The sequence below is a fragment of the Camelus dromedarius genome, chromosome 28 (genome assembly GCF_036321535.1).
Source record: "Camelus dromedarius isolate mCamDro1 chromosome 28, mCamDro1.pat, whole genome shotgun sequence".
In the NCBI taxonomy this organism is placed as follows: Eukaryota; Metazoa; Chordata; class Mammalia; order Artiodactyla; family Camelidae; genus Camelus; species Camelus dromedarius.
The window spans coordinates 21,418,754-21,440,723 of NC_087463.1; the positions used below are offsets into that span (position 1 = coordinate 21,418,754).

Sequence of the window (21,970 nt, forward strand, 5' to 3'; positions counted from 1 at the left end):
GGGTTTTTTTTGTTGGAAAGAGAAGGGACAGTTGTAAACATGGGCATAGAGTGTGGCTTTAGTGTTTGCATTTATTGCCTCACAGAACTCATTCTCAGAAAGAAATATTGGCTATGTTTAAATATTTTCAAGGTGGGAACTCTGACCCCCGAGGTAGCCCATTCTGTCTCTGGAGTTCCCTTTCGTTAAGGGTTCCCTCACCTTGAACTCTATTCTGTTTCTCTGTTATCCACCCACAGTAGTCAGAGTTGTTCCATTTCTCTGTTATCTACCCACAGAACTGTCAGAGTTGCAGACATGCTGAGTAAATCCAACCCCTTCATACTGATGTCTTCTGGATTGTCCTGGTCTCTTACCCTCTGTCCCAAAGATCTAACAGCAATAATTTTATGTTGAACAACAAATTATATGAGAAGGGAAACCAAGAAAAACAGAGAAGTAGAAGACTTGCAATTGAGCATTTTAAGTAACACCTGAGTACCAGTTACTACAGCCTAAAAACTCCACGAGGACTGAGGCTGTGACAGCCTTTCACTGCTATATCCTCAGTAGTTCATAGAAGACATTTAATAAAGAGCTGTTGAAAGAATAAACTGCAAGAAAACAACTGCCACTTTTTTGCTAGTTGTTTAAAACACTTTTTCAGTTTACAAGAGATGGACTTAGAGAAAAGTTGAGGGCTCTTATCAGAAGATGCATTCTAACCAGCCAGTCTCTACATACCCACAAGCTGTGTGGGACTGATTTTGTGGCTGTTATTCCTGTGCCAGAGCAATTTTCACTTAAAGATATGCTTATGGTATCAAATGTGAAAAATAAATTATTAAAAATTAATAGTTGTATAAAGCTCTGTTTTCCAGTAACATACTCTCCCCATTTGACGCTATTTTAAAAAGGAAAACCGCTTTACTGACAGTGACAGTGAGAGGCGGTTGTCCTGTGTCCAAGATCACAATTCAGTAGTTGATCAAGGACTCAAATCCAATTATTCTAACTTTAAACTGTAATTAATATTTAAAATGATCAGGTTTTACCAGTATACAATATATCAAGCCTATGAAGCTGAGGTTCTTGATCATTTAATATAAAAGAATACAACAATCTAGTCTGTTTAAATTTTAAAACTGTTTCCACAATTACAAATAACTTACAATTAATGATAAAAAAAAAAGCGTTTTGTGAAAGATCAGTTTTAGCTGTCCTCTTCGCTTGCACAGAGAAATATTTATGTCCCAGACAACCAAAAGATAAATAGTAAAAAATAATAAACGGTTACATGTTTTCCATTAATTTATTTTAGAAAAACAAAGGTTTACAATTGGTGCCTTAAGGCAGGATATCATGAATTCAACAAGTTAGTAATACAGACTTTCAAAAACCTTTATAGATTAGTCCAAAGTAGAAAATTATTTTTTGCCCACTCTTGGACTCGGACACATTCAGAAAAAATATATATTTATAAAAATAAAATGGTAAACCTAACCTCACCAATTGATAGTCTTAACATCCTGCACTTATTTGAACAATTTCTGCATAATAAGATGAGTGATTTTTCCCTGTCCTACCTCCATATCATATGAAACAGTTATGAAAATATTTAAATTACTTTTTGCAAAATCCAAACCAAAAAGCTCCTTAAACAGAACACAAGAAGCATCAACAAGAACAAAAATCCACTAAACAAAAACAATATAGCTAATTATTTTACTATTCATATAAACCGTTCCTTCAGCCTCTAGACATCTGGCTCAATGTTATTTCTAAATCAGATACCAGGGAGCATTATGTATGAAGAAGAAAGTGAAAATTCCAGGTCTAATGCACCTCAGGTAAGTTTCAGAGAGCTAGAAAAAGATTAATGTAGACAGTGAAACAAACAAAAAGGATTACAAGCTATAATGGGGTGCACAGCTCAATAAAAATACATACTTTCTCTCTTTGAAATATCTTTGAAAATTGTCTGAGGACCAGACTCAGCAAGAGCAAGCATCTAGGATCCTGTATTTGAAAAGTCAGAAACAGAACTTTATTGAAACTGCAAAATTGCAACTTACTGAAGGGTATTCCCCCAATGATATGTAATCACAGCACAAGACTCATCCCTGCGTTAGGATGATGGATCTGTGTCCTCCTACCAGATTAAGAAACCTACCTTTATTCTGAAGCCATTTTTCTAAAATGAAAACAGCATTTCTAGAAAACTCTGATATGATATTGAAAGGAAAACCATACTAGTGAGCAAAAGTTTTACATTTGTTTTGTGAGGTTTTTGTAACAATATCCTAAAGTAGAGAGAAGTAAAAAGCAAATGTTTAATACAAAAAAAAATTAAAATAATCCACTTATAATCCAAATATACATTTTGTTTTCCTAATAGATACATTTTGAAAACACACAAAGAATATGGGGCAACAGTATAGAGCTGTGAAAAACGGTGGCAGAGAACTAAAGCATTATCTTAAAGAGATGGAGATCTCAGAAGACAAAGATCACTGGACTTCGCTGATACACATTAAGCTCTACCTTTTTCCCCCCGTTTTGGTCTTTATCGGTGCACTTGACAAAAGACGAAACTATGCAGATGACAGACATCTGTCAGTGATAAACATGAAGAAAAAAGCAGTGACACTGCTACTCCAGTTTCCTCCTGTCACGGTGGCAGCTAAGACCCCCTTCCCTGGAGGTCAGGACTCCCGCGAGGCACCTGCACTCACCTGAGCTTCTCACTGCTGCAAACAAGCCCGACCGCGGCCATCGCTCATACTGACCTTCCAAAAGAATCTCTCCTTACTCGTTAGAGAGGCATCTCCTTGTCAAATTAACAGCATTTATTCCTAATTCCCATTTAAGAATAACATTTCATTCTGTGTTTCCTGAAGTTTCACTTGATTGCATATGTGCTTCACTTATAAAAATTATAATGGGGTGCCAAACACTAAGAATAAGTAATTATTATATCCTAAAAGAGTACATGGGTACAAGAGAGCAATTACCAGTCACTCCTTAGAACTTAAGATAGAAGAGTTTCAGGTTAGTAGTGATCAGAATGGCATCAGAAATAACCACTGGGGAACCTTTGGGACCACAGCCCTGGACAACTACAGGATCAGGACCATGAATTATGTATTTTTAAAGTGATGAAACATTTTAAAAATGTCTAATAACTCAATGAATAACCACCCAAATAACAGTCACCTTAAATCCTAAACTTGACTAAAATGAAGACCTCAAAAAATAAACTAATCTACAATAAACATACCATACTGGTATTAAAACAGTACCAATTTTGTACATTACTTGGGAAAGAATTCCTACGTTACTTTATTATGGGGAGAAGATGAGAGGTCACTGGCTGAACTGGATGACACACTGGGACAATGGGGAAGTGAACTGGCAGATCTCCTGAATCACCAGACGTGAATGTTAACAGGCTGATGATGTCACTCATTACTCATTGTGAACAGACACACCCATAATACCACATGGCAAGTGTATGCCAATGCACTTCCTGTGTATGTGTACGTATAGATATACATATGCACATATTAAATCCTAAGTTACCATAAACTTACACTATAAACAAAAATATGATATATATTACTTTTTAAAAAGCAGGAGGAGCTTTTTATCAAAGAAAAATTTTAGAAGAAATCCCAATATATAAAACAGAGAGGAAAAAGTAGGCTGTTCTGGATAAAGCAGGGCAGGAGTAACAGAGATCCTCCCTGCCTGCCATGTTGGCTGAGACCCCTACTAAGCGTCCAGGGCATGGTTTTAAATCACTGCTCCCAGTAAATCCTATTTATGCTGCAAAAACTGAACATAAGACTGTTTTTTCCCCACTTATATAGGCCCATATGAAAGTTTTATAATGCAACTGAGTATAAAGGTAAAAAGTAACATTTCCTCTCCTTTAAAAATAATAACAAAATAAAATCACTATGCTATACAAAATCATAATCTTAATTTGATCCTTGGAAAAAAGTTGTTAGTTCTCCTTAAAGTGCCTATATTTTAAAGACTTAATTTTGTCCATATAAATCTCATCCAAACGTGAGAAGAAACGGACGCTGGGAGGGGGAGGCACTCTTCTTCTCTCGCACATGTGTCTTCTACCTGACTGGCCAAGTTAAATATTCTGCCCAAGAACCTTAATGTTGTCACAGAATATTCAGATAGAGAAACATGCAAATAGAATTGATGTGGCATAACAACATCTATAAGGTAAACTCTGATGGAGTGTTTTGATTTTGCTCTTTGCTCCCAACATCTCCCCACTTACGAAAGGACTATTTTAACCCATGCAGTTGGTATTAGCAGAACACAGATACCATGTTCTCTTCTGTGAAGGTCATGATTCAGTGTCTGAATTCAATAAATAGACTCTTTAATAATTTGAATCCTATCAAGTATTTCATCCCGGGAAAGTCTTAATCCTTCTTCTTTTCTAACACATCCTTGGGTTCCTGCGCCGCAGGCGCTGGCGGGTCTGCGCCGCTCGGCTCCGGCTGCCCCGCGCCCTCGTCCGGCAGCGCGGCGCCGCCGCCCTCACCGCGCACCACTTCGTAGCGCTCGTCGTGCCCGTCCGCGTCCGCCGTGTAGATGCCGTAGCACATGATGCTGACGACCCCCAGCGGCAGGCCGAAGAGAAAGCAGCCCAAGAGCGGAGAGCTCCTGAACACAGACTGTGGAGAGACGGTCACAGCTCAGCTGCCCAGCCGCGCTCCGACAGAAAAAGCACACAGGAGCTCAAAACCACTACAGAGCTCTTCCTCTTGCCGCCATCCAACGTGCTTATAGTTCCAACGAATCAGTGTCAGTCTTTCTGTGGTAACTACCGTGTCAAAGACACTGTATAAGAGAAATTTTATATTCGGGGCGGGGGGGCCCAAAATACTCTCTCACCTTTTCAAAACATGTTTTCCTCACGTAACTCACGGAGCTCTCTGAGGCGGTCACTATGTGCCCAGAAGCTTTCTACCTGTCCCCTGACCATGGGAATCTAACACCCAGAAGGCTGTGTGGTTATTTACCATAAAGAAGGCAACACTCTCTTCACATGACATTTTTTTCACTTATCTGGTTAGTAGTAAAGCAACTTTAATGTAATAATTTCTCCCAGCTTATATATTGTCTCCTCAGCTCCTAGAAAAGCAAAAGCAATCTGAACAGGTTTTTCAACTATAATACACTCTATGGGTTGTTACTATAATTCTGAAGAACTAAGCAGACAGATTCAGAGGAGAGCAAGGTCACTTTGGCCTGAGATAATAGAAGACGTAACTGAAAAAAAGCATTTGGAGGCAGAAATTTAGGCATGAGCAAGAATTAGGCAGGCCAAGGTACAGCGTGAGCGCAAAGGCTGAGCTAGAGATTATGTGAGATGAACAGAGAATTCAGATCCAGGGCATCACTGGAATAGGGAAGGGAAGTGATCAAAGCTGAGTATCTTAGTAACAATAATCACACAGAGATGCACAGAATGGACTGGAGACAGGGCAAAAGGAGGTGAGGAACCGAGGTGGAGGCCAGAGCAGCAGCCAGTCATAAAGTGATAAGGGCCCAATCCACGAAATAAAGGTCACTGAGAAACTGAAGGGTGCATGGAATAAGTCCGAGATTATCAGCATCTAATTCTCACCGACAGGAGGTTAGGTCTACTTAAGCTTTTGGCCGTGATGAATGAAAACAGCCGTGATGCACCTCGACAGACCACCAGAACTAAGCTTAAGGCTCCAACAGATTTAGGGCTGCCTGCAGTCAAGGCGCCTGGGAGCTGAGGCTGGGATCGTAAGAGAGATTTCTTAGCATTCTCAGCAAGAAAGGTACAGATCCAAGGACTGAAAACGGCAAGAGGAGGAAAGAAACTGAAAAACACTTTGAGTCATGCAGTCAAGTTAAGTGATTCTGAATTCCAGTTAACTCACCAATCATACAGAAATGAATAACCAAAGAACAATTTCTACCTGATGAGTACCTCTTCTTAACATAAATACGGACTAGCTCTTATCTTGAAAGTTAAGACGTATTTTTAACAAATCCTCCGGAACTCCAGATTTTACTTTAGACATAACCTATATACCTATATATTCTTAACTATCAATAATGCTAAGACATCTGTCACAACTTACCACAATAGTAGATTTGGCATCAAAAACCATTCTTTTCAATCTCTGCAAAATGCTATCACCTCCTTGGGCCTTAAATTTAACAGGGAAAAAACAAATTGTTATTTAAGTCCTACGACTTCGCTTTTCTGTTACATAATCTTACAACTGCAGGTCAAGGGGTGACGACAGATCACGTAAAGCGCCTGAAAGAGCCATGGAGGAAGTGTTTACTGGCTTCCTGCCCCACCTTCCTTCTGGCTTCCTGTGTGCACCGGCTGCCTCAACCTCCCTAGCCACAGTCCAAGCAGCTGGGCTCAGGCTGCCCCACCCTGAGCACAGGCCGGCCCCGCTTCTGAGGTCAGCGGAGTGTTACAGTGGCTACAGGAGATCTCTGCTGTCCTAGAGGGAGAGTCTCCCTGACGAAGAAGCTCAAAGAGAAAAGTGTTCGAAGGCAGAGGGAGAAAAATTCTTGATGAAAATCAACCAAATCTCTGCATTCAGCCACCGGCAAAGTCTGGCTCATTCCTGGAGTTTCACTAACTTACAAGTAGCTTCTCACTCGTACAGGGAGCATTCTTTCAGTAAGTGTTACTTTCACAAAAATCCCTACTATGCGACTGAGGGTGTTTCCAAAGAAGAAATACTTGTTACTCTGTGAGCCAACTTTCAAATAGTTTGTGTAAAGCTGAAACAAGTCTCACAAAATAGTAATTAAACTTCATGAAAGCACTGAAATCCTGTATTTTCTTTTCCATTTTATTCTAATCTATTGAATTAACAAACATGTTGGTCACAACCTGCTGAAGAGGTTTCATGACCCTCTAAGATGGATTACTTCAATGAAAAAAAAAAACAACACAATACGGTCTACATATTCTCAGTACATTTCCTTTTAAGAAGCTATCTTATTATTCACAGGTTTCTTAGAAAACCAATCCGGATAACTTGATCTAACTGTATGTTTAAACCCCAGGAGGTACTAAGCCAAGAGAGCTCACTGTCAGAGAGCTCTGCACAATGCAGACGTCTCAGCATCCGTGGCCCCTGACTCTGAGTGCCAGCAGCACCTCTCAATCGCGACGACAACCTAAAACGCCCTCCAGATAACCCCTGAAGAGACATTTCCACCCCCTAGCAGCCTCTGCTTTTTGAGCAGCCTCAGCCTTTGTCCTGAGTAGTATGACTCTGTCTACAGTGTGAGAGAAGCAAGGATGGAGGCCTGCCCTTCACCCCAGGAGATGGCCAACTCTTCCTTTCAGAATCAGGAGAAAAGAAAAAAACTCATTTCTCCTCCACCTCCTCCCATCACCCCTTTGAAATGAAAGTGAACAACTTACATCGACTGTGCCATCCAAAATGTTATTAATGAACTGGACCATGTCTTCAGCATTATTAATCTGTCTATCTAATAAAAAGTACTGTTGGTTTGAAGTATTCAGTACAACCACAGTTGGGACTTTCAATTCACTGAAAATAGAAAAACAAATCAAAATGTACATTAAACACAGAGATAAATATTCTGATATTTGTCTGTATTATATCTAAATAACTAAGTATAAAAGGAGGGCTGTAATGGCTGTCCCTTCCTTTGTCTACATGAAGAAAACTTCAACTAAAGCATCAATTTAAAAAAGAGCTAAATTAAGATTTATGAAAAACACACGAGTATACAGTATCAGACAGCTAAGGATTCACAATTAAACCTAAGGATAACAATGACTATGTATGAAATGTCAATTTCTGGGCAATATTGTTCCTTGCCACAATTATCTTAAACACTAACACTGTTAATTACATACAGGCCACCCCAGTTAAATGGAAATCGGGTAGGTGGAGAGAGAAGAGCTTGGTCACCAGAGTCACACTGCCTGTGCTCAAATCTGCAGCGTCCCCGTAATTTCATTTAAGTCTAATGGTTTTAATCTATAAATGAATACAAGGTGCGTGGGGGGTACCTATCTTGTTTTAAAAACTAAATGAGAAAACTAAAGTTAAATATCCAGCACATTCCTTGTACATACTACGTTCAATAAATACTATTCCAAATTCTCTGAACTTCCACTACCCCACAACATAATCACCCCCTCCTCACGGGTGCTTCAGTGAGATTCTAGATGTCAATTCAGCTTGCAGACAAAAACTGTAATAGTACTAATGTGTCATTTAATTGAAATAATTTTTAATATTTTTACATAATCATAAAAGGAAGGTGCTTAATTCTGTATGACACTACACATCAGGTCATGGTGAATGTATTATGCAAAAATACAAAACTCTACAGTAGAAACAATGTACACCACTATATTATCACCACATAAGTAACTCAGTCCAGCAGATTGCTTTCTTGTTCATAACTCTTTACTGTTCCCTGTGCCACCTCCTTCTCCCAAAGGGGCAAATGTGCTCATCTGACCCCTGATGCTGGGCTCAGCCACGTGGGCTGGCCAATGGGAAGGCACAGAAATGACTGAAGCAGAGGCATGAAGTGTGTTGCCTTCCTGTGTTTCGGTGATTGCCATGAGAAGAGAATTCCCCAGGAAAATAACCCTCCAGGGTCAAGGACATGGAAGACATGTGGGGTAGACCTGAACTTAACTGGCAGCTTGGAGCCGTGCCTGGCTATGCCCAGCCAAAGTCAGCCAAGCCCAGACAGCTGAGAGAGAATACACGATCACTCTTTTACGCCACTGGGTATCAGGGCGGTTCATTACCTAGTATGATTATTAGGCAACAGTTAACTGTGTAATACAAAAAAAAAAAAATCTTAGCTTCATTCTTGTTCATAAAAACACGAGGCAACTTCTGACTTACAGCAGCTTAGTTCTTGGTTATCATCATATTGCATCAGTAGCAAAAATAATCCAATTTTTATGGAATGGATTAGAACCTAGCTTTCCTACAAACATACATCTTATGAAAAAGTTAAATACAATGTACAGTTGAACTAGAAATAATTTGTTCTGAAGTAATTCAATGTTAATAATGACAAAAAATACACCTCATCCTACTCCCTCTTAGCTGTACCCGCAAATACCACACCAGAGGGCTGGGAGCACCCTGTTTACTCTGAGAAACAGTGAACAACACAGTCGGCGCTGCAGTGCGATTATCTTATACAATATCATGTACATGCCCTAAGTTAAAAACTGCTAGGCATCGATACTTACTAAATTCCACTAATTTATCTGTCAGTATTGCTGCTGTAATGGTTAAGAGTCTTTAAGGTCTTTAGGGTGAGAGATCTGGAGGAGAGGACTGGATCTCTTTGACTTACTTGCTGGGCATCCTTTGGCATATTACTAAACTTCCTTGAGTTTCTTCTAAGAAATTTCAAATTCCTCATCTATATAAAATGGAAGTAATAGTAGTACTTACACCTTACTGAGTTACTGTAAAAGTCAGAAAACATACATTGACCTCTTAGTCCAGTCATCATTATATGCCTTCTGTCTTCTCAAAAGAAAGAAAGGCAAAATATGAATTAAAAAAAAACCACACACAATAAGGGGTTGGTGGTAGAGATGATTCTTTCATCGTAACTGTTGCAAAATTTCTATCACACAACTCACACTAGATACAATGCTCATGAAGGAATGTCCATCCATCTCCAGAAATTGAGTGTTATTCTGAATCAAGCAGTTATTTATCGGATGCAAACTGCTTTGGCCTCTTGCCAATGTTTTAGACATCATTATATTGGTTTGCCTCCAAGGACGTTATAAAAAATGGTTGTGTCTAAGTCCCTACTAAGTATCCTGTAAAAATCCTATTATAAACACATTTCTGTTATAATGTGTTCCCCTTTGTGAAATTATACAGCATAGCAATTTCTCTTCGGTTTCCACAAGGGCAACTATACTACTATAAGCAAGTTATTTAATAGGTGATGGGAAACAAATAAACAATGTTTTTCTACTTTGTCTTCAGTATTAAAAATTTAAATTGTTTAAGTGCTTTTAACAATTTTAGAGATCTTTTATCTTCCTTTGTCTTGATTTCTTCATTACATATTGTATCTGGTACTTTGTATCTCTGGTAAACCCTTTCAAATCCTTACTGGATTAAGGACAACTAACTGAATGTAAATGAATGAGAGCAATGCTACTTCATAGTTTTGCGCTTTTACTTGAAGACTGTGCATGTTACTACTGGTCTGTAAGTTGGGCCCTCAGTGGTGCTGGACAAGTTCCACTGGGCTTTCCCTGTCTTCACATCCAGGCTATTTTAAGCCCCACTTTCCAAACGCTCTTATGTTTGCTATTACACTCTCTGCAGTCTTCATTCAGCTAACTTCTCTTTCTTTAGAACTTCTCCTAATTACTACCTCCTCTGGCAAGTCTTCTGAGTCCTTGTGCCTTCCTGTGATTGGCCTGGGGGTCTCTCTGTTTCCAGAGCTCTGTACCACACAGACCTTCTCACACAGTGCCGTAATCATCACGTTGTCTTACAGCAGACTGTACGTACCTGAAGACAGGGACTCTAATTTACTCACTGTTTTGCATCAACAGTGTATGACACACAGCAAATACTCACTAAATGTCCCCTGAATATAGCAGGCCTTCTTTAAAAAAATTTATTAATTCAGTATAGGTATGGTAAATGTTTTCTAATATCAAATTTCTGAAGTGACAAATCAGGTCTTCACATCATAAACATAATCAGCAATATTTAAAAATTGCGTATTTCCCTACAAAGTTAGTCTATTAAAATAAATTCTTCTAGAATAGCAGTTAATTCTTGGATGCTAAAAAAATTCCACTTAAGTTACATTTATTCATTAAAACTGAACTCAAGGTGTGTAGTAAACAGAAACTACAAAATTTACAAGTTTTTGAATGATGTTTTCTTTCCGAAATACTTTAAGTTATCAACATTAAGTTGGCTGTTTTTTTTAGTCTAGAGCAGTATTAAAGTTTAGTAGGTTTCAAATACAGATTTAAAAACTAAAGTAACGTATTTAATGGGAGAATGTCTGCATCAGCATATACCAATGGTTCACTTTCTTCAGCTGTGAGTCCTTCTGCCTCTGAGAAACAGATATTTAAAAACTGATAGAATGGGTAGCAAAATCATTTCATCATTTAGCATTTTACTTACGCCATCAGCAATGTATTTATATAGTCATTTCCATCCATATGGCCAAACTGAAAATCCCTAATCAACACCAACCAAAAAGAAAAAAAAAAAAAAGAGAGCAATATTAAATACAAAAAAAAAAGATAAATACAGAGAACTGAATTTAAGGCTTGGTAAGCATATAAACTTTTAACATATAAATCACATACAATACATGTGAAAAAGAGTGAAGTCTACTGGGTTTTGAGATGCAAACACACTTGAATAATTAAGCAAATTTCAAGACATTTCTATTTTGTTTTGTAATATGTAACACTAGAAATATAAATATATAGTTATGCATCATTAGAAGACTCAGAATAAAAAGGGAGTAACAATTCAGTAATGTAACAAGTTTGTCCTGACTGTCCCCCATGGCAGTAACAAGCTGGTCTAACATACAGGAAAAACAGCACCTATTGTTTATTTTCCATTATTCTTTGAGTTCCTGTTAAAATTGTCATCTCTCTGCATCTGACTTGTGATTGCTCATTTAACTTTAACTCAGAGGTATGAGTAGACAGGCAACCTCATTTTATTGTGCTTTGCTATACTGTAGTTCCCAGATACTGTGTTTTTTCACAAATTGAAGGTTTGTGGCAACCCTGCGTTGAACGAGTCTACTGGTACCATTTTTCCAACAGCATCTGCTCATTTCGTATCGCTGTCTCTCATTTTTGGTAATTCTCACAACATTTCAAACTTTTTCATTATTGCTTTATCTGCTATGGCGATCTGTGAGCCATGATTTTTGATGCTACTGTTGTGATGTTCGGGGGATGCTATGAATCATGCCCAAACAAGACCTCAAACTTAAGCAGTGAATGTTGTGTGTGTTCTGACTGCTCCACCAACCAGCTGTTCCCCCATCTCTTTCCCTCCCCTGAGACATAACAGTATTGAAGTTAGGCCAGTTAATAACCCTATGATGGCCTCTAAATGCTCAAATGAAACAGTCCTACGTCTCTCACTTTAAATCAAAAGCTAGAAAAGATCAAGCTTAGTGAGGAAGGCATGTTGAAAGCTGAAACAGGCCAAATTCCAGGCTTCTTGCACCAAGCAGTTAGCCACATTGCGAATGCAAAGGAAAAGTTCTTGAAGGAAATTAAAGGAATACACAGTGAATACACGAATGGTAAGAGAGTAAACGACCTTACTGCTGATATGGAGAAAGTTTTAGTGGTCTGGATAGAAGACCAAACCAGCCACAACATTCACTTCTGCCAAAGCCTAATCCAGAGCAAGGCCCTAACTCTCTTTAAGTCTATGGAGGCTGAGAGGTGAGGAAGCTGCAGAAGGAAAGTCTGAAGCTAGCAGAGGCTGGTTCATGAGGTTGAAGGAGAGGGGCCATCTTCGTAACACAGAAGTGCAATGTCAGGCAGCAAGTACTGATGTAGAAGCTGCAGCAACTTATCCAGCAGATCCAGCTCAGATCATTCATGAAGGTGGCTACACTGAACAACGGCTTTTCAGTGTAGACGACATGACCTTATACTGGAAGACACTGTCTAGGACTTTCATAGCTGGAGAGAAGTCAATGCCCAGCTTCAAAGCTTCAAAAGACAGGCTGACTCTTTTGCTAGGGACTAATGTACCTGGTGACTTTAAGTTGAAGCCAAAGCTCATTTACCATTCTGAAAATCCTAGGGACCCTTAAGAATGATGCTCAACCTACTCTGCCTGTGCCCAATAAATGAGCAACAAAGCCTGGATGCAGCACATCTATTCACAACCTGGTTTACTGAATATTGAAGTCCCACTGTTGAGACATCCTGCTCAGAAAAAAAAGACTCCTCGCAAAATATCACTGCTCACTGACAATGCACCTGGTCCTCCAGGAGCTCTGATGGAGACGTACAATGAGATTAATACTGTCTTCTTGCCTGCTCACACATCATTCTGTAGCCCGTGGATCAAAGAGTCATTTCAACTTTCAAGTCTTATATTTGAAGAAATATATTTCAGAAGGCTACAGCTGCCACAGACAGTGATTCCTCTGATGGATCTGGGCGAAGTAAACTGAAAACCTCTGGAAAGGATTCATCAGTCTAGATGCCATTAAGGACATCCGTGCTTCATGGGAAGAGGTCAGATATCAACATTGACAGACATTTGGAAAAAGCTGATTCCAACCCTCGTGGATGACTTTAAGGTGGGGGGGGTTCAAGACTTCCATGGAGGAAGGACCCACAGGTGTGGTGGACACAGCAAGAGAACTGCAATCAGAAGTGGAGCCTGAAGATGGGGCTGAACTGCTGCCAACAACTGCGTGATGAAACCTGAACATGAGGCGCTGCTTCCTATGGACGAGCAAAGAAAATGGTTTCTTGAGATGGAATCTACTCCTGGTGAAGAAGCCATGAAGACTACTGAAATCACAACATTTAGAGGATTTAACTTAGTTGATAAAGCAGCAGCAGGTCTGAGAGGACTGACTGCAATTTTGAAGGAAGTTCTACTGTGGGCAAAATGCTACAAATGCTACAGAGGAATCATTCCTGAGAGACAGAGTCAATCAATGTGGCAAACTTCGTTGCTGTCGTATTTTAAGAAAAAGCCACAGCCACTCTGATCTTCAGCAACCTCCACCCTGATCAGTCAGCAGCCACCAACATCAAGGCAAGACCCTCCGCCAGCAAAAAGATTGACTCGCTGAAGACTCTGATGATGGTTAGCACTTTTTAGCAATAAAAAAATTTCTAATTAGAGTATGTACACTTTATAAGCACTAGGAAACCAAAACTTTTGTGACACGCTGTACTGCAGCTGTCCAGAACCAGACCTGCAACACCTCCAAGGCGTGTGTGCCCGTGTGCGTGTATTTCCTCAACACAAGCTCATCCCAAAGCCCATCAAGAAGCAGGTAAGAAAAAAAGTTGTTTTTTTTCTTTAAACTTGTAGGACATATATCAACAAACTTCAAGTCCAGACAATTTATACCGAAATGAAACATGCTATAATTCACTTCAGCTCCTTGATTCATCTTTGAAAGTATGAATTACTCCTACATTTGCTTTACTATATTATGAAACATAATTAAACAATGATAATGGCATCTTCCAGAATGCACACACTGACCTGTGGAACTGGTCTCTATAATCTCTAGCAACTTCCTGAATAATTGACTTTAATCTGTGAAAGAACAAAAAATCACATGAATATTCCATCTCGTCAACCTGAAAAATGTAATTATTCAATTATAATTTCTGCTGTCTTATCTAATATCTAATACTGCAGGAAAAGTAAAATACTATTCAAGTGTATCTGAAGCCACGTAAAGTCTGAGCTGGATGACATCTGAAGGTTAAATGTGTGTCAAGGCACTGTACCTGGTATGTTCAGCTGATGTGTTTTTCTCATCAATAACTGCAATAGCCACGAGCTTTCCTGAAATGAAGAATGACATCCAAATTCAGTAGCCGTCATTACACAGACTTTTCAATTATTACTGTATTATGAATAGGGAATTAGTGTATCATTTCTAGAGTTTAATTCCAATTAATCTAAACATGCTATGCTTAGTAGAGTGAACCAGAGAATTAGAAGACTCCAAGTGACAAATTCCCCCCTCCCTCCCACCCCCCCAGGGTAACTAATAGTAAATATTTAATAATTCATATACTCAGATTGTATTTTTTCACACGACCCACAAACTAAGTATTTTGTTGAAAACTAAAACCATTAGGAGGAACAAGTTGATAAAGGAAATATACCAAGAATGACTGCAGTGCGAAAAGAATGGTATAGGACAATAAGAAAGTCATTTTTACAGTGTTATTCTCTTTGGTACCAAGGGCTACTGCTTGCTAATAATAATGCACAAAATAAAACTGCCGCAAGTTTATTTAACCCTAAACAGAACATAAATCATATTCATCTCTCATATTCTTTAGGATGGCAGCATGACATTATAACCAGAGCGCTGGTACTGGAGTCAGAGCCCCAGACACTAACCCAACAGTGTCCATTACACTCCATGCCTGGGAGAACAGCAGTGAAGCACACTGTCTATTAGCTGTGTGACTTAACCTCAGTAGACTTCAATTTATTTTAGAAAGTAACATTTAGTTCAGTTACTGGGAGAGTTGAATGAGCTGACATGTACAAAAATACCGGGACACTTTCTGGCTGAGAGTAGGTATATAAACATAAGATTAAATCAACAACCTTTCAATATCACTACCACATCTTAATACTTTTTCTCTGATTTCATGCTTAAATTCTACACAAACATGTCTTGAAATTCTACACAATCTTGATTCTTCTTTAACTCTCAGCTAAAAACATTAGTTCACAGTGCTTATTTCCCCTCCTGAAATGTTACTTCATTTACTGTTCAGTGCTTGGTTTTCACTGTGCTTCTTTAACTTTCAAGTGCTTCGTGAGTTTTTTTTCAAAATGCCTCCGACATGTCCAGCATCTCCCCACAGGCCAGCACAGGCAGCTTCTCATGCATTAATTTCAGTTACTGAGCGCCAAGCAATGTGCCCGGCACCGGGCTAGTTCCTGAGGCCGCGGTGAGGAGCACACAGACCCAGCACTGCACCCGTGGGAAGCACAGTCTAGCGGGGACAGTAATCACACACAGAGACGTGTGGTTAACAATTAGAAGACTTCAAAAAAAAAAATAATTAGAAGACTTCGGAAGGAAGGGAACACAGGTTTATAAAAGATTACAAGGTAGCTAATGTAGTTTGACGGGGTTAGTAAAAGGTTTTCCTAAGGAAGACACAGTTGGTCTGAGTTTGACAGATGAGTATAAATACACTACACATTTCCAGGCAAAGAAAACAGGATGTCTAATGGTGCTGGTGCAAGGTGCACAGCCCCCTTAAGAAACTCCACAGTCAGTGTGGCTGGACAAGGGACAGGTGAGGAAAGAGGAGAGAGAGGTGTCTAGAAAGGAGGGGCAGGGACTTGCAGTTGCCAGAACTTCTGAGAAAGACACGAAGAATCTGAAGCTGCCGAGAGCCGGCAGCCCGTTGCAGTGCTTATATGAGTGGGCAGCAGTGCTTACGTGACAAGTGTCCTGCTAGGACAACAGGCAGGGCACAGCCGAAGCTGACCCCCATGCAGGGCAACTCTGCTGGGCACACAGACACACTGCCATAGCCAGCTTCCTTCCAAACTGACCTGGGAGAAGACATTGAAGACAGCCGAAGCCGCCTGTGTTAACTACCCCGAGGTCAAGCTGTCTCCTACGAGTACTGTACTGAAGGCAAAACTACATATTCCCACATTCTCTCCTTTCCCTTTACGTGGGCCACCGTGAATCAGAAAGTAAAGAAATCAGAAAGTATCCACATCAGCTTCCAGTACTGAGCTGGTACTCGCCTCCCTGTGTAAGGCCAGCAGAGACAGACGTCACCAGTCACAGAACACTGAACAGCCGGCTCAGGACCAGACAGTTATCATCCTACGACAGTTACACAGTAACAGGTGTGTGTGTCAGAGCACTTCCAAGTTGTGTTCTCATCAGAGTCAAGAGCAGGGAGTCATGAAGAGGAAGCTCCCTGCCTGTTACTTCTTAGCCTTGAGTAACGTTTTCCCATTCTTTTAATCTAAAACTATACTTTCATCCTACTTAGAAAGTTTTGAATGGAAACAAATGTGGCAACAATAACTATGATTTATTTCTTATTCATAATTTGTTATAAATTTACAAAACACTTCCTAAAACTTACATGGTTAGTTTCTCACAATTTTAGTAGTTTATATCTGAGACCATTCAGCTGGCTTCTTACAGCTTTTCTGCATCTATATTTATATTTGCTTTGCCTATTATTTTCAGTCATGTAACTCCAAGAAATCATGTCAATTTGATGCCCATATTTTCTTCCCAAGTAAAAGCAGGCCTTCAAAGGGTATGATAAATTGTATTCCCACTCCTATTACAAAATCAGCCTCCTGACTATAGCTTCCTGAATGGTTATTTTTTCTCATTTCCTGACTATCCAGGCTCCAATTTCCCTGCCACTATCAGCTGTGTTAGTAAACCCTTGCTAGCTGATCTTTACTCAACATAAGTATGCTCTTTGGTAATATTAATCTATAGTCTCATAAAGCTGAGTTGGCATTCAAGTATGAAAGAAGGAATGAAATTATGAAATAGAACTTAAAAACTCATATCCTACAGATTTAAGTGATCAGCTAAGGGAAGCTAGTGTAGAGTAATGCAGAGCTGTATGCATGCTTGTTACCGGTGTCTCCAAGTTCATACAAGAGGAAGCCGTCCATTGTAAGGTAATTCTGAAACCTCTCCCTGTTGATCCAAGATGACAGATCACCATCTTCATACTCTTTAAAACAAAACAAAGTTGATAAATGATAGTGTAAATACATTAAATGTTTGTGATTAATCCAGCAACATGTATCAAATGTCTAACATAGGATCATAATCCTAAATTCATAAATTTCATTTTTAGGAAGCTATTCAAAGCAAACAATCAAATATAAAAAAAGGATTAATGCCGGGGGGAGGGTATAGCTCAGTGGTAGAATGCATGTTTTGCATGCACAAGGTCCCGGGTTCAATCCCTAGTACCTCCATTAAAAATAAATAAATAAACCTAATTACCTACCCCCTAAAACGAACAATCCCCCCAAAAGAGGATTACTGCACAAAACAATCACTATAGCATCATTAAAAAATAGCAAAAAATAAATAAAAATAAAGGAAATAACTGAAATATAAACAGGAAATAATTTAAATCATTATGGTACACACTGAAGACCATTTATAGATAAAAAATTATAATCATTAAGTGGTAAAGCAGTAGTAAAACAGTATTATGACATCATTGTAACTATAAAAAAATAAAGTATGAAAAGAATAACAGAATGACAAAATGAGGGCCTAACTCCTACTAAACAGTTTGCCTGGGTTGATAGTTATTCTTGGATTATGGCACTATGGGTAGTTTTTATTGCAATTTCTTTTCTTTTCTCTATTTTATGACACTTTGCCCTAAGTTTACAACCCTTTTTCATATGTAAAACTAACACAAACACACACATAAAGCCACAGTACTTAGCCCTTTTCTAACATCAAATACTTCCTCTGATAGCAGATAGGAAACATTTACAATATCCAAGAGGATTATGTCCTGACTAGAAATGTAATTCTGAAAAACTATTACAAGCGTGTGGAAAGGAGGCTGATGCAGGAGCCTGCCAATACATCTGGCTGAAGACTGGATTCTATTGATTTCTTGAAAGATGTGCTTTTTCTGTCACTTTCATTGCTTAACAAAATATTTTCAAGTTATCAAACATATAAAGTAAGTAATATACAAATCTAAAAGTATTTACGGATTAGAATTCACAAATTAGAAAAATAAACATAAAACCAGAAGTTGATTATTGGGCCACAATCTCCACTCCAGGTCAAAAGCAAATTTTCTAAAGATTATACACAAAAGCGGTAAGTCTAAAACTCACTGGAAAATAAACTGTCCTCCTGAGCTTCATCCCAATGCTGCTGAGCTTACTAACAAGGAAAACAGGATACGCATTCAAAGCACACCCTTTATAGGAAGACTTCAGGCAGGTTCTGAGTGCTGACTAGTGCACGGTAGAAAATGCCGGCCTTCCCAACAGCTGTAGGTACTCAACACATTACTCCCGTCTTTCTCACGCACGGGAGGCCACACTGAAACGTGGACAGATGAGGGGCACTTTCTTAGCCATAAGTAAAGAATACATTTAAGTCTAAACAGATAGGATTAGGCTTTTTCCAAAAGAAGCGAAGCAGCTGAGTTGTTTCTAAACTCACAGCGGAACTAGAACAAGAGACTCGAAGGCTGAAGCTTGATGATGCCACTGACTGTTTTAACTTGGAAAAAATCAAAAGCTATCTCTTTAATCCTGTTTATCTGTAAAACAGTATGAATGCTGATCTCAAGAGATAATGATCCAAACAAGACAATACACACGAAGTGCTTATCACACAAGGAGTGTAGTAGTCAGAGAGGAAGTGGATGGAACTGATGCAGATGGGGAGTATTTTCCGTAACACGTTTTCATGTGTGCAAGTTCCTCTTAACCTCCTTTTAAGCCCAATGTCTCATGTAGCCATTCAACAAATATCCAGTGAATGAGCAAATGAATGAACCTACAATTTAATTACGTATCTATCTCTCTTCATCTAACAGTCTTAGTTATCTCCTTGGTAATCTCAGGATATTAGTTTATCTGCCTTACTGCCTGCATCGCTGATTATGGTGAGGGTAAAATAAAAATATCAAGTTAAGTACACAGGTAGTATCTGCTGTATAAAACACAGCAAATAAACAGTGATTATTATATTATAGCAAGAAGCAGCATTCAGTCCTCACATTTATTTAAAGATAGTGAAGATGTAAGATTTTAGATCTGCTTAGTCTTCACAATGTTACTGTCAAAACAATTAAAAGACTCCTTTTACTAAAACAAAATAATCAAAATATTCCTTTTATTAGATATTACATTCATTTTGAGTTATTTAAGCAACTCAAAGCTTATACCTCTTAAGCAATTCTACTTCCTTTTCCATCATAAAATGATGTAACAGAGCAGGACCCTATGCTATGGGGCCTCCTGGGACAGACCCCTCCCCCATATCCTCTGCTTTAGCTTCTCTCTAAAGTACCCTTATTACACAGAGGTCAACTGCTACTGGGATTTGCTAAAATACTTCATCAACAAAAGAAAAATTATTGAAGCAAAGGTGGTAAGATCTTAGTAACTGTCTCACCTCGCTGATGAGTACGTATGTAGAGTCTCATTATTTTAGCACTGTCTTTACTATAATATGTGTCTGATATGATCAAAAGAGACTAAGGGTTTGTTTCAACAAATAAATGGTGAATGGCAGGTGGCTGGTTACTTCTGTCAGGGAGGGAGAGATGAAGCTAGAGACAAATACCCAGGGCTGCGTCACTACTGAAGATGGTTTAATTAATTTTGAATATCTTAAAGTAATGTATAGAAACTGCATAGGGCTCATTTCTAAAAAAGGCAAATGATCTGACAAAGGAAAAAAAAAAAAAAGAAATTCACCATAGGTAAACTCAGAATTAAAGAAGAGTGAATGGAAAAACTGAAGTTGAAGGGTAAAAAATACCTGGCAGTCATTCAACCAATGGAAATCACAAGCCGTAGCTACATTTACCAACTCTTCATCAACACTGAAGCCCATAACAGACACAACATTTTACTTACAAAATATTTTCTATGAGTTAAAACTTTGGAACTTACCATCATAAACAAAGTAGGTTTCATCTTTGAAAACAAGCACCGCGGGCATCTCTTTCAGGGTCACATACTACAAAAATCAGAAAAAAATCAGAAGTGGAGGTGACTTTCACCATTAAAAAGATTCTAAAGTAGCCATGATTTCAAAAGTACTGAAAGATACTGGGGGGTGGGGGGACCACAATGATAATAACAACAAAAAAGTTACAAACAATTTAAAAGAGTCGAGTCAATCCCAAGCTCATCCAAGGCCTGGGCCTGATGACTCGTTACACATCGCCAGGCACAGTGCACTGTCTGCTGTGGTGAAAACATGGAATTTTCTTTGGTGAACAGACCCAAAGGTATCACAGGAAGCAAATGACAGGAGGCACTCTGAAACAGCAGCAGAGCCGGGGCTAAGGTAGCAGCGCCCGTCACCCAGGCTGTGTGACAAGGAGCCTGGCACTTCACCTGGGGAGTTGGCTCCCCATAAATCGAGGACACCAAGCACCCACCCACTGGGCCTGGGGAGTTAGAATTAGATCTCCCAACATACATGGAGCAGGCTTGGGCTGCAAACCGCTTTATAAATGGTAATTAATAGTAAGAGACTCATTTAGTAGGTACCTGCTTCTTACACCTGTGTTGTACTTATTTCAAAATTGGAAAATTACCGTAGAGAAATCAGTATTAGAGCAGAAAAGATATAATTTGGGAAAGCCATGCAGAATTATTGCACAAGTGTGGTAATACTTAAAGTTACAACAAATCAATGGTAAGTAATAAAATAAAAATAAGGCCAGCTGTCTTGGAAAGACTGAAAAGGGAGGGAGGCATGTCTCAGGTAATACAGAACGACCTGGTTACATTGCTACTGGAAACTGCTACAGCCCCGCGACAGTGACCGTGTTACGGGCAGGCGCAAAGCACCGGGGCCAGGCTCCTTCATCAGGCCGGCCTCTGTTCCCCACTCCTGGCAGCTCGGCCGCAAAGGTGCCTGAAGTGTTTTACAGCGTTCTGGATCCTTTGCTGTGCTTAGGACTCGGGCCCTCTCACCTCCCCCAATACTTACATCCCCTGTCTAAGTTCATTCATACAGCCTTGACTTAGCTCCAAACCCTTATACCCAACTGCTTATCTCATGCTTGTTCTTAGATGTCTAATGCATCAACTTAAATTAAAATAAACAATTCTTTGATCACTGCCCCGCCACTGTCCCTTCCCCAATATTCCCAAGCTGTTCACTCCACTCCGCCAGGCGGGCTCTCCCCTTGGGACATCTGTAACACCTGTTCTGTGTGTGGCTCCTTCACACCTGTAAGTCCCAGTTCAAATCTGTGTTCTCCTCAGACAGGCATTTCCTAATCAATCAACCAAGAGCAGCCATCCCCCTCTAAATGTCCCTCCTATCACACCGCTCCTTTTTTTTTATAGCAGCTATGATCTTCTGTTTGTAGACTTGCTTACTGAGGACCACCACCTCAGTCTGAGGGCCCCAGAGAAGACTGCAACTACAACACTAAAACTCA

General features: G+C 39.4%; 1 protein-coding gene across 1 annotated transcript in view; it reads right to left on the reverse strand.

Annotated features, from left to right (window-relative positions):
- Positions 1–1,272: 1,272 nt before the first annotated feature.
- TMX3 (thioredoxin related transmembrane protein 3) overlaps positions 1,273–21,970 on the reverse strand; it is a 42,312-nt gene continuing 21,614 nt past the window's right edge. The window contains exons 9-16 of the mRNA XM_031441765.2: positions 20,463–20,529; positions 17,426–17,524; positions 14,555–14,612; positions 14,304–14,357; positions 11,208–11,264; positions 7,448–7,577; positions 6,132–6,200; positions 1,273–4,685 (exon numbers count right to left, since the gene is read on the reverse strand). Coding sequence (XP_031297625.1) covers positions 4,431–4,685; positions 6,132–6,200; positions 7,448–7,577; positions 11,208–11,264; positions 14,304–14,357; positions 14,555–14,612; positions 17,426–17,524; positions 20,463–20,529 — 789 coding nt within the window. The 3' untranslated portion in view covers positions 1,273–4,430. The remainder of the gene's footprint in view (positions 4,686–6,131; positions 6,201–7,447; positions 7,578–11,207; positions 11,265–14,303; positions 14,358–14,554; positions 14,613–17,425; positions 17,525–20,462; positions 20,530–21,970) is intronic.